This window comes from Haliotis rubra, unplaced genomic scaffold (genome assembly GCF_003918875.1).
Source record: "Haliotis rubra isolate DU_JTF1 unplaced genomic scaffold, ASM391887v1 Scf54, whole genome shotgun sequence".
Classification (NCBI taxonomy): Eukaryota; Metazoa; Mollusca; class Gastropoda; order Lepetellida; family Haliotidae; genus Haliotis; species Haliotis rubra.
In genome coordinates, this window is record NW_025767235.1 from 167,880 (window position 1) to 182,264 (window position 14,385).

Here is a 14,385-nt window from a genome sequence, read left to right on the forward strand (position 1 = left end):
CAAGCAGACGGCCTTCATAAACAATGAGAACAACGGCATTATGACAGGGAGAGGTTTTCTGTGCTTGCAGAACGGCATAAATACAATGCTATATGCTGAAAATACAATGCTCTATTCTTAAAATACAATGCTGTATACTTAAAATACAATGCTGTATACTTTAAATACAATGTTATATACTTTAAATACAATGCTATATACTTAAAATACACTGCTATGTACTTTAAATACAATGCTATATACTTTAAATTCAATGGTACATATTTTAAATACAATGCTGTATACTTAATATACCATGCTAAATACTTTAAATACAATGCTATATACTTTAAATACAATGCTATATACTTTAAATACAATGCTTATACTTTAAATACAATGCTATACACTTTAAATACAATGTATGTCGTATACTTTTAATACGATGCTGTATACTTTAAATACAATGTTATATACTTTAAATCCATTGCTACATACTTCAAATACAATGCTATATACTTAAAATACAATGTTATATACTTTAAATACAATGCTATATACTTTCAATACAGTGGTATATATTTTAAATACAATGCTGTATACTTAATATACCATGCTAAATACTTTAAATACAATGCTATATACTTTAAATACAATGCTATATACTTTAAATACAATGCTATAAACTTTAAATACAATGCTATATACTTTAAATGCAATGCTACATACTTTTAATACAATGTATGTTGTATACTTAAAATTCAATGCTATATACTTCAAATACAATGCTGTAAACGTTTATATACAATTTAAGTTATATACTTTTAATGCAATGCTATATACTTTAAATACAGTGCTATATACTTTAAATACAATGTTGTATACTTAAAATACAATGGTATATCTTTTAAATGCAATGCTGTATACTTAAAATTCCATGCTATATACTTTAAATAAAATGCTATATACTTTAAATACAATGCTATATACTTTAAATACAATGCTATACACTTTAAATACAATGTTGTATACTTATAATACAATGCTGTATACTTTCTCGTGCGTGTATTTGTTGTTACAGCTCATCTTCAATTTCCTGTGTCACGTCTTTACGTCGTGAAAGCTATTTGCTTTCCACTGGTTCAAAATATACATAATCAGCACCACTCTTTATTGTGATTTGATCAACGAATATCTTCTCCATATTGAACAAGTATAATTAAGTATATTTCTAAAACTGATCAAACAATGTGGTAGTGACAGGGGTGATTATGACAATGTGGTAATATCTGTGAGGGGTGATTGATAATGTTTAATTGAAGTCGTTGTCACTCCATTAGTATCTATAGTGTATGATACAGACAACTTTACATTGTTGTCCTTACATCGTATGTTACACATTGTCCTAGCGGAGAGAACATTACTTGTCAGTCCTTATAGCATTGAACCATTGTCGTAACAGAGAGAACACTATCTTGTTGTCTTTATATTATATTAACATTGTCCAAAGAAGAGAACAATGCATTGTTGTCGTTATAGAATGTTAAACATTGTTCTAACTGAGAGACCATTACATGATTGCCCTATAGTATGCCAGACCTTCTCCTAACTGTTGTGGAATACACTTGTATAAATTATCGTTTGTTAACCACTGTTGTCACAGAAAGTACATTAGGTTCTTGCCCTTCTTGTGGTCTTTAATTTCAATGGTAAGAGTTCCCTGTGAGTACATTGCGACTGTCTTTATGTCTGTGCAGATATCATTGTCGACTCCAGACAGACACGAGGAGGGATCCGATGTTCGAATTCGGGAAGGATGGGCAAGGCCAAGATACGGACTTTAAAGATGACGTTAGTTATTGGTATGTTTGTTTCAAACGTCTTCCCTTTTCTAAAAACAAACACGCAGCCATACATACACATATAAACACAACAACTGCACAAGTGCGTACGCATACAAACGCACGTTCGTGGACGCACACACAAAGATGATTAATCAGCAATGTGTTTATTTATATGTGAAATTAGAACAGGCCAGTCATCTTAGACGTCAAACATAAGGGTCTCAAATGTCTCTCAACACAGAAAAAATGCGTGATTATCACAAGGCTTTGGCTTTTTGTGCTTTCATGATAATTCCTGTAGAAACCTGATAACATTGACATTTTTAAGAAAAGTTGATATAACTTGATATTTCATAAGAATCTTAAATAAGGAAAAGTATAGAGTTTATAATAGTAAATCGTTATTTACCCAATATCTATACTTCTTTTCAGTGAGCGTGTTTATTCTTTGTTGGACGCCATATTTCGCCATGGCCGCCTACTGGTGGTTTGATCGGTAAGTTTTATCAGAAGATATTACATTGTGTTGCTTCAAACTGCATTTTCAAACATAAAGAGGTTACCACCAAAGAAAATGTTTAAATTATATTTTGTCTTGAACCTACCTGAACTACGTGATTAAAACTAAATACGTTTCATATTAAGAACCTGTTAAAAATTTGCTGACTATTTCAATTATCGCATCTCCTACAATTTAACTAATTTTAAAATCGTATTTTTAATCTTACATTTTTGTGGTATGTTATGCATATTTTACAGTTATTCTACACTTTAATATCACAAGCTGATATGAATTGGACTCAGTGAATCAATGAAAAAAATGAAAAGAAGACCAGAATTTGTAAACAATATCCTGTCTTGAACTAAAAACTGCCGTACATTAAGTGAGGGGAGATTCTTTTATAGGCCACATTAAACAACACACCTACCAAATTTCCCTGAACACAGAGAATGAATTCAAATCGAATCCAACTCCAGTTTAGAAAGCTTTGGCAAGTCCAGATTGACTCAGCTCTGGGTCTGAAATCGAGCATTGGTCAGCGATCCACTTTGGTTCTGTCATGTTGTATTTGACATGTAAAGCTTTGATTATGTATCATAAGACAGGAGCGATGAGTCAGTCTTGTGGTAAAAGCGTTTGTTCGTCACGCCAAAGACCCGGATTCGATTCCCCACACGGGTACAATAAGTGAAACATTATTTCTTGTGTCCCGTCTTCAAAAATGAAGGAATATTGGTATCATATCAAAACCCATGCTCACTCACATGCCAGATGACATATACACTTCAATGCAAGTGGTCACATACTCCTAGCATATTTATCAACAGGACAGGCTCCTATTTAGTTCCATGTAAAGACAAAACATAAAGATGAAATGTATCCAAATTGCCAATGATCAATGATTACTTTACAGGGAAGCCGCCAAGAAGATTGACCAGAAAGTACAAAGAGGACTTTTCCTATTTGCTGTATCAAACGCGTGCATGGACCCGCTAGTATATGGTAAGAGTTTCAACCTTCAACCTATGTCTGGGAGAGCACAACAGTAAAGTTGAGATAATCTTTCAGAACACTCTGGGTCGGTGTGTGGTGGGACATCTGATTCTAAAAATGAGGATGTATATTTGTGTAACTCTGTTGCGTTTACGTCAGTCTGTTGTTAGAAAGCTATGAGGTCAATTCTTTGTGTAAGGATGTATCCAGGGACAACGTTCTAATATACCATATAAAGATAGATGGTTGTACCATCAAAGAGATTCGCATTATTTGATGTTACATGTCCCCCCAACGTAAAGATATTTAAATCGTCTATGCGAGTGAACGAATTAGGTTTATGAGCAATGAGCAGTATTCCAGGTATGCCACGACGTTCATCTGAGGGGCAGGTCAGAGACCGTAGCCAGTGTGGTATGGGGGTGTGAAACAAGGATCCTAATCAGGGTGGATCTGAGATGGGTAGCAACACTTCACGTCGTATTTCGAATCAGCGACTTATACTCATGTTAAAATTAACCTATTCCTCACACTGTTCAACATGCTCAATACGTCACTCAAGCTATTCAGTATGGTCAACAACGTTAACTTTCTTCGACTTGTTCTATCCATTTATGTTCATGGAGATCCAATGAATCACACTGTTCAATTTGATCCATAGGGGATTCAAATGATTCATTATGTTCAACTAGACACTATGCCTCATGCTATTGAAGACGTCTTGTAAATGCTTGGACTGATAAAATGATTCTGGTCAATGTCATCTTGTTCATGCCAAGACTGCTGCCATTCCAATGATCAAGTAGTTACTAGGACAGATACTATCCCTGTTTTATTTGGTTCCCTGGGCACGGATATTGCACATATAACAGCACTTTTGTGATGGTCAGTATTTTTTGCCTAAATTATTTTGATCCCATTTTTTGTAGGTAATAAACATATTGAACAGACTGAAACATTTTATTTTCAGTTTAAATGATCTGCAATTTAGTTGGGAAGCAAGTATGTAGTATCGTATGCTTGATTGTCCACATCAGGCGACCCATGTTTAAAACTGTGTGAAATTAACAATTAATTTGTATCAAGCAAATCCTAAAATTAGAAAATACTATGCATTATGTCATGTTACAGTATTTTAACGACGTTTAACAAAAATACACATTGGATAAAAAAAACAAATAACATGTACTTGTGAGGGTTCTAGATTTTCTGCAATGCTCGTTGGCATGTGTGGGATATACAACTCGCGTTGAGAAACCCACAACATCCTGTGCGAGACTTTATAACTGTAACGATCACCTAGAGACGGAGCTTGAAACAGCTGCAGAGAACATATTCCACAAGCATCACGCACGTCTCACACAGTACAAATACAGAGTACAGAGAGTTTTGATATAAATGTCGAAATGGTTGCTGAAATGAATGCTTTTCTTAATGCCTAATATACGTTTTTCATTTGAGAAGGTGGGGCGTGGTTCAACCCTGAGAAATTAGAATTAATTTTGAGAGGGAGAACATTGCGGCAATATGGTTTGAATAGTACCACCTCTTTCTTGAGGGCTCCACAATTCTTATTCACGGACCGGTTGTTACTGCTACTCATCTTAACGTATGCAACGTGTTCATATGGACCATAATACAAAGACATTCTTGTCTTTTCTAGGAATGTTTACAACAACCTTCCGGAGGGAGGCGAAACGTTGGAGAGACTGCTTCAAATGGCGACTCGGTAGAATTGGTCTGTCCTCCTCACAGCAACAAGAAGTGAACAGACCCAGGGACAAGTATGTGTGAGATATAATCAGCACAACAGCAGCACCAAAGATCCGAGGACAACCCGTTTACTCAGCAAGGCTTAATCGGATCGAGACATAACTACATCGGTGGTACGCCTCAGTTGCCGTTCACTGCCGGCAATCTGGTCACTGGGATGTGGGCACGCCATGCAATCAGGCGTAATTATCTCTCATAAAGTTTTATTTGACCTCGAAAATTCCTTTTAATTGGTGATCACGAACCCCGGATAACACGAACTAAATTCCAGGTTTCTAAGAGGCCGATACAAAGAGGTTAAGTTGTCCCTCTGTTTTCATGTGGAAGAGGTGCTCTAACACACCATTTAAGTATTACGACACCCATGAAATCCATACAAAAGCAGATGTTACAGAAAGAGGTGCAAGGAAGATGTTAAACTCACCAGAGAACGATCCAACAGGACGAGTTGGAAGAATGCGTTTATACACCCTTCAGAACAGAAAGGACTACAGAGATTGGATGAGAATATGATATCTATGTAAACCTCTAAACACAAAGAACTACATATGTCAAGCGAGAAGAATGACATATGTATACACCTAGCAAGAGAACCAACTGAACAGGGTGAGGGAGAAGAATGGCGTCTATATACCCTTTACAACATAAAGGGATACATAACTCGAGGGAGAAGAATGACATATGTATACACCTAGCAAGAGAACCAACTGAACAGGGTGAGGGAGAAGAATGGAGTCTATATACCCTTTACAACATAAAGGGCTAAATAAGTCGAGGGGTGAGAAGAATGACATACCCTATATACACCTAGCAAGGTAGAAGAAGAATCGAACAGGCTGAACAAGAATGGGTCTATATACCCTTTACAACATAAAGGGCTAAATAAGTCGAGGTAGAAGAATGACATGGCGTCTATAGCAAGAGAACGAGCTGAACACCAGGGAAAGAATGCTCTCACACACCTCTGACCAGAAAGAGCTTCACTGAACGGGTGAGAAGGACTGAACCTAAACACACCTCTTCACCGAATTAGCTGCACAGGTGGAGGTAAAAGAATGGCATCCTTGTAAGCTTCTTAATAGAAAGAGCTACACAGTATAACCTCTATATATTCCTCTCAACTACAAGTGCTTCAAAAGACGATGGCTGAACAGGGCTACACTGTGCGTGTTTCTCACAATATTAAGAACTTCACCGTGTTTTCTTCTTTAGAGCAAATGCTAGAGTTGGAGAGAAAGGGGAAGAATTAACTGCACTACCTACGAAAAGGAGCAGCACACAACATCATATACATGATAAAACCAATATCTGTGGGGATCCTATCGTGACTTTGTGCAGCATTTCGTCAGGCACAGAGTCTACCAGCACACAAACCCCCTCCGTGAGTAAATAACAAGATTAACACACAAGTGGCGCCGTTATTGATGTAATAGACGTAATAACTGCTGGATAATTGTTTAACCAGGTCTTTGACATTAAAATACTGTTTACCACTTCATATATGGGCTCATATTGTATATACCGATGAAAATATGGACACGGAGCACCCTGTCTCTTTACTGGCTTTGAGTTACACATACTGTGTATGATTTCAAGGAGCTTTCATTCATGCTTATTCATTGCTTTTCCTGTTGATCAACCTGGCAAATTATCCTCCGTGGACCATTAGCCAAAGCACTTCAATCCACAAAACGTATCGGACATGACGATGACTTTTAAGTCGCGCCACTTTAAACACTGCCTAATGCACTTATCAACCCACGTTCAATATTTGGCAATGTGCATATACTGAGTTGGCATAAAAATCGATCAAGCATCGGTAGATGTGCATATCAGATCGCTCTGTGACATTTGTTGAGGGCGTTGCTGCATGGTTTGGAGTTTATTGTTTATTTCGCTTGTTCATGCTGAGCTTGTGATGTTTGAATCAGCTTTCCTGCTACATTTCAAGGACATAATATATTTTTGATGGTTTCATAATTGATAAGCGCACGACGACGACAAAGTAAATATTAGCATAAGGAGGTACTAAAAGCAGCTATTTATAAGGCTCATTTTCCCTACTTGCACTGAAGGCTTCCAGGGCGTATTTCAGACATTGGCTACATACAGTGAGTCAGTATATTGATAATCTAAAAGGTATATCGGTGATGATGTTGAACCTTATATCGCCGATATTGATTAAGACGAAATAGATGGTAGGTTAAATTGATATACGGCAGAAAATAGAATGTATCTTTCGACCCAGTACGAAAAATTGAAAGAATTAAAACACTCTTCGAAAAAGTAATGAGACTGATTATAAATGAAATTATTTATTGAAAGATGTCTGTCACATAATCGTTACCCGATGCAGTGCACAGTGCACAAATTGTTGGTGCTTTTTACAGCAATTATTAGGAGACTGGTTTGTGGAGGGTAACGGACTGAGCAATCAAAACATCATCCGCGAGAAGGGAAGTTAGACCGGTATTTTCGGAATTATGTAGATTGTAGTATGTATAACTGTATACGTTATTCTGAGTAGCATGGGTCGGTGCTCTTGCTGTCGGTCAGTGATTGAATCATTTGCATAATGCTGTAGTACAGCTGGGATACCGCTGACTGCGGGGTAGCACAACACTCACTCGTTTGCTACAAGAGACACATTTTGTTCTTTTACCTAATACTCTATACATAGAAATATATTGACAGAATTATGGGTGCTAGCCTGCTACTAGCTATAGGCAGCAACTGTAACGGAGCCACTTCCGCTTGGCAAATGTTGATGTCTCATTAACTGGAATACCAGATATTACGTATGTTTACGTCTATTTTGGCAAGGATTTGAGAGGTGATCAAGTAGAGGCGTTCACAGTCAGAAATGAGTAAGATAAGGATGGGTAACAAATTATTAATAATTCGTTTTTGTCAGAATGCCAAAGTATAATCTGGACAAATTGCCAGCGCCAACATTCATGAACCAAGAAATATGGCAAACTGAGTTGCAATGAACGCTAAGACGTGAGGTGAAATGAGGTTTACGTCGTACTATGACGACGTGCATGCGTGTGTATGTGTGTCTGCTTGTACTAACCCAGATGGTTTGACAGTGCTAGCTCACTGAGATACCATGCCGCAGTTAAGCATGAATACCCAACTCAGACACATTATACTGACTCCGAGCCGACCAGTCCTTGTTTTACCCATCAATGCCGAGTGCCAGGCAATGGCCAACACGTACCAGCCTTTAACGTCTTTAGGTATGACGCGACCGGTGATAGTCCGTATGCCTGTAATGAGTCAAAACTAGACGGTTCGGATTCCGGTAAGAATATAGCCCCTGGATCCATTGGAAAGGGATCAGTGGCTTAGGTGAATGTTTGCTTCGACAACGTCAACTGATACTCATAATATCCATCCCTAATGTGACTGTTCCAGACTCCATTATTTGCAGGCCGTCGTAATTGGAACATTGCTAACAGCTGCGTTAAATATGAACAGTCTCCAATGACTGGAAGATGCATATCAGAAGCATGCACAATACCGTTAAGCTGTGTACGTCCGTTGCCAGACAGATGGTTTACCGGCCCCTGATAATTACTATGCTGGTTCGAAAACATGTACGGTCAATGAAGCCCGCCAACTTGATGGCCAAGAGTAACGTCCCAAAGGGAGGTGTGGAGCGCTAACAGTACTTGAGAGACGTGCTTTATTTGCCACATAACAGTACTGAGGCGCCGTATGAATACACACCGGCGTGGAGCAACAGTTTCAATTAGGAATCGAATGAAAGCAGCTTGATGTTGGGCTCGTAGACCAGTTAAGAACCAATTGTTAATTCAAGAGCCTTGTCATTAGCACCTGGTTTCGTATCGGTGAGACATGAACACTGCTGCAAGCTGTCGAGGAAAACGTGTGTGTTAGTGGGCACAACAGTCATCCAACAATCACTCAAGACGCTGTTCTGTTTGGTGAGATCTGTCACTCTCTGTATTCGATACACTAAATGTCTTTACCAGAAATGGCGGCCACAGAGGCAAGACTAACATGCTGCACAGGACGTTGTTGTAGTAATCAATGTCCGTAAACATCTCCCATTTCAACTGTAGCTGAAGACATATCTTATAATAGCGGCACGAGTTCTCACCATCACATGGTTACACTGGGCTTACATTAACCCTTATAGATCACAGGTGACCCGACACAGCATATGGCTGTGGTGCCCCTTGGACACTAATGATGGTAAGTTCGAATCCTGGTTTGCCCCCACCATATGTCGAGATTTGCCTGCAGCATGGTCGTACGTGTCACCAAGTCACTCATCGCCACGTTAACACATATGGATTGGTCAACGAACAAATCGTGTCTTTCCATTTGAAACAAAACACAGAGAGAGAGAGAGTGTGTGTAGAGAGAGAGAGAGACGCACGCACGCACGCACGCACGCACGCAGGATGACCTGATGCACACGTGGCCTATGCACACAGACACACATACATATATACATACACACATATGTGAAGGACGGTCTGATGCATACATGACCTATGTAGACTTCCGAAAATGGGTGAGTGAGTGAATTTAGTTTTAGTCTGTAAATAATCGAGTCTGAACCAGACAATCCAGTGATCAACAGCATGATCATCGATTTACGCAAGTAGGATACCATGACATGTGTCAACCAAGTCAGCGAGCCTGACCACCCGATCCCGTTAGTTGCCTCTTACGACAAGCATGGGTTACTAAATATCAATTCTAACCCGGATCTCATCCGAATATGGAACACACGAACACACGAACACACACACACACACACACACACACACGCACGCACACACGCACACACACGCACACACACACACACACACACACACACTTATACGTAAATGACGAGCTGTGCGCGCGTAAGGGACGACCAGATGCACACGTGGCCTATGTACACATACAGACACAGAAGCACACACACACACACACACACACACACACACACACACACACACACACACATGTATATATACATAGATACATGATTGCGTGACAGCATTCCTTTTTCCACGTATCCAGGAAAATGTGTTTTATTGTTGTGTTAATCATGTTGTGTTCTTTAACAGCTCTACACAAACATGCCGACATTTGTGTTTGTTTAATCTTCTAACAATGATGCTTATGCTCGTGGTTGTTTGTAAGTTCAATTATTTCCACATGGAACACACACTCCTCCGAACTGGCAGCGCAAATTGATCACATCGGCCTGCTATATTTGTAATGCCTCGATGAGACACCCGACTCTAAATCAATTTGGAAAGTCTTGCTGCTCTCGACCTTTGGCCATGTGGTTGCGCTAACTCAATGAATCAAAGACTACTGCCTAAATCCCTTGTTCAATATCCCTGGCAAAATCATTATTCAATATCCAAAGGCAAGTGGTTAGTTTAGACGGCAAAGTTACAATTACTCAAATGTACATGTAGCCATATGCTGGTTCTGCCTCAGTTCGCAACACAGATAATTGTACTTGAGAACCTACTTCGAATGTCATGGTAGGGAACCGAAACACAGAGCTATGGTACTACTTGCATGATTAGGCTACAATAAGCGTAGCACAAACATCAAAGACCAGACCATTTCGGCCACTGGTGCGTCGAATTTGCCAGTCTATCTACCATAACCTTTGGTAAGCCTAGTCTGTCTCACAGTCCATGAACCACATTATCGTTCCTACCGCCTAGCTCTTTCTGCAATGCTAAAGCCCTAAATGAAGCAAGTCCAGATTTCCTCAGATTCAGGGAATCTCCCTCCTCAATGGGGCTCCTTTTCAATGTAAAAGGAATTGTTTATTTCTATCAAAATTATTTATATTCAGAGAGTAAGTGTTAGTCTATGGTAGGCCTTACAGAGCCTGTGGTGTTGTAGCCTGTCAACAAACACATGTCGAGCATTCAACTGGTTTTGTCCGCCTGGACAAACTCGGAGCATATATCGTACATAAATGTCTTATTCCAGTTGTCACATTGAAGTTGATAATGAAGAGCTCCAGCCTCTCGGGGTGCTCTTTCTAGGAAGAGTGTCTTTACATCAGGGATACAGCATCCAAACCCTCAATAAGGTTCTCAAGTTGTAATGTCGTAGATAGTTTAAGTGAATTCCAAATGACACCCATCAGGGCTACAGATTAAAGTACAGATGCAGTACTGTACTTTGACTTGAACCATATGTGTTTGCCTTTGTGTGACATTGACCTTACGACGGCAGTGAATGAGTGGGTGAGTTTAGTTGTACGCCGCACAATATTCCCGCTATATGGCGGCGGTCTGTAAATAATCGAGCCTGGACCAGACAATCCAGTGATCAACAGTATGAGCGTCGATCTACGCAGTTGGGATGCGATGACATATGACGGCAGCTGGGGCGGTGGGGTAGCCTAGTGGTTAAAGCGTTGGCTCGTCACGCCGACGATCCGGGTTCGATTCCCCACATGGGTACAATGTGTGACGCCCATTTCTGGTATCCCCCGCCGTGATATTGCTGGAATATTGCTAAAAGCGGCGTAAAACCATACTCACTCACTCACTATGACGGCAGCCACCGGTGGGGCAAGAAAACTCCCTTTTGAAGATCACCTTGTGTCATCACACAGTGATAGTGATAAGTCATAAACACTTGCTTATTATATTGTCGGAACGATCATGCCAAGAATTTAGGAGAAACATATATTTCTATCGATCGACCAAGCATACGTGCTATTTCGGCTAACACTGATTTTCAGAGACACATTTATATAAGTTTCATAATTGCCGTTTACGCCCCTTCACGATCAATGGAATGTTTTATTCCCCAGCATTGAAGTATAAATTAATCACTATGGAAATTGTTGTGTCGCCTATCCATTTTGCGGTCACGAAAGGTGCGTTTTCAAATTTTGGATGAAGAATTAAAGGTAGTGAGAATTGAAGGTAAAATTAATCACTATTATTGTGTCGTTTCCATTCGCTCTGCCATCACGAAAGGTGCGTTTTCAAATTTGGGAATGACAATTAAAGGTAGTGAGAATTGAAACTTCCATTCGAATTAAAATATATCCTGGCCTCGAATCAATTTAACAAAGAGTTTAACCAATCAGATTGCAGCATAAACCCCCATTCGTTGTGCAGGGGACTACAAAACACTTGACATGATTAAAGAACAAATAAACTTTGTTTTTGTACTCTTTTAACCATTACATACGAAAGATTTGTGGTTAGTCTTATGCGGAACATCAAATTCATTCTTAAAAAACTTGTGGTTAATTAATAACGAGCGATTAAAAGTTGCCAAAAAGTCGCCTGCTTCACTCTCGCCCGCCAACGAAACCACAGACAGGTTACGTAACTCTGTCGCCAGAGCACTGCAGTGATGTCATATGAGGAAGGATTTTCAGTTAGTTGTATATAAAGTGCGTAGCAAGCTCGTCATTTTGATGATTTCTCGACATCAACGAAGACATGCCGAATCGTTGCGTTGTCGTCAATTGCTCCTTGGGGTCGGGCGATGGTGTCACCATGCACAGATTTCCACAGGACCCCGCAGTTCGTGCTAAATGGGTTATGTTTGTGAGCGCGAAGCGAGCATTGTGGAAGCCTGAAACGATATCTTACTTGTGTTCAGATTGCTTCACGGAAGTTAAAGAATCAAAACTACTTACTAGTTGTAGTAAAATATGTATATGATTGATGACCATAAAGATTTTCCATAACACAACTTGTAACATAACGATTTCTTCCTCGGAAGCGAGGTTGTGGTCGAAGTAACAATAATATTGTAAGTGGTACTCTATTGACACCCACCTCGCTTCCACGAGAGAAATTGTTATGTTATACGCTATGTCATGCAAAATCCTATTGGACATCAATCAAATACATATTTTACTACCAGTAGAAAGTAGTTTTGATTTTGTAACTCGGTGAAAACAAACCTAAATAGCATTTATCCTCAGACTGGCGGATGTTCGCGACAGGGCGCCGCCATTTTTGAAAATCGTAAAGTCACGGGCTAAAGTCTGTTAGAATTAATGAGATTATGGTTTGTTTTCATCAAGTTAGAAAATCAAAACTACTTTCTACCCGTAGTTAAATATGTATTTGAATCATGACCAAAAGGAGTTTACATGCCACAACTTATAACATAACGATTTCTTCAACGGAAGCGAGGTGGGGGTCGAAGTGACAATACTGCGCGATAAATTTCTTCTTTCTTCTTACATTCACGTGGTTAACGTCCACTCACCAGTATGTAGATACTAGTCAATGTACGTCTTTATATTTGGTCTTATAATCCTAATTAGTTTATTATCATACTTGTATGCATTTTGAAACTAAATAAAAAGCAGACGATGTGCTGATACTTATAGTGAATGTATAACTAGCTGTCATCATGCTCAGACTGAGATTGTCTCTCATGCTTCTACATCTAGAATCAATCAGTGATTCCTTCAATTTCAAATTTTCTAATTTGAAAGAGTCTTGAGTCCTGTCTTGAGATAGAAGTTGGTCCTTTAATTAAATTCCGTAGGAAGTCTGGTGGTATTGGGTTAGCAGTAAGAAATACCTTTTTGACCATATCTCATTATATAACCATGAATGTGAATATATTATCTGGTATAGAATATCTAAAGAAATTTTTTTTTTAAATATTTTTATTCATTTCAGATAGGTAAACAAAGACAGGGAGTACACAACTCCATGTTAGGGCTGGTTACATTTTGGCAACAAAGAGTTACAAATTTTCAAAGTAAGAAAATATAGTTACTAGTATACAAAGTCAGGGAGTGCACGACTCCAGCAGCAAACTTCATGGGTTACAGGCATGCTCGAGCTAGTTATACATCAGCAACAGAGATTTACCAATTTCGAAATGTGGAAACATAGGTACATAAAGTCAGGGTGTGAACCACTCAAGCAACAGACTCCACGGGTTACAGGCATGTTCTAGGTAATTATACATCAGCAACAAGATGTACTAATTTCGAAGTGTGAAAACATAGGTACACAAAGTCAGGGAGTGAACCACTCCAGCAACAGACTCCATGGGTTACGGGCATGTTCTAGCTAGTTATACATCAGCAACAAGATTTACTCATTTCGAAGTGTGAAAACATAGGTACACAAAGTCAGGGAGTGCACCACTCCAGCAACAGACTCCATGGGTTACAGGCATGTTCTAGCTAGTTATACATCAGCAACAAGATTTACTCATTTCGAAGTGTGAAAACATAGGTACACAAAGTCAGGGAGTGCACCACTCAAGCAACAGACTCCATGGGTTACAGGCATGTTA

The 14,385-nt window shown here is 39.2% G+C and overlaps 1 protein-coding gene across 1 annotated transcript in view; it reads left to right on the forward strand.

Annotated features, from left to right (window-relative positions):
- LOC124253406 (adipokinetic hormone/corazonin-related peptide receptor variant I-like) overlaps positions 1-5,358 on the forward strand; it is a 53,682-nt gene extending 48,324 nt beyond the window's left edge. Inside the window, exons 3-6 of the mRNA XM_046687166.1 lie at positions 1,737-1,841; positions 2,256-2,319; positions 3,239-3,327; positions 4,982-5,358. Of these exons, the coding sequence (XP_046543122.1) occupies positions 1,737-1,841; positions 2,256-2,319; positions 3,239-3,327; positions 4,982-5,112 (389 nt within the window). The 3' untranslated portion in view covers positions 5,113-5,358. The remainder of the gene's footprint in view (positions 1-1,736; positions 1,842-2,255; positions 2,320-3,238; positions 3,328-4,981) is intronic.
- Positions 5,359-14,385: the final 9,027 nt, after the last annotated feature.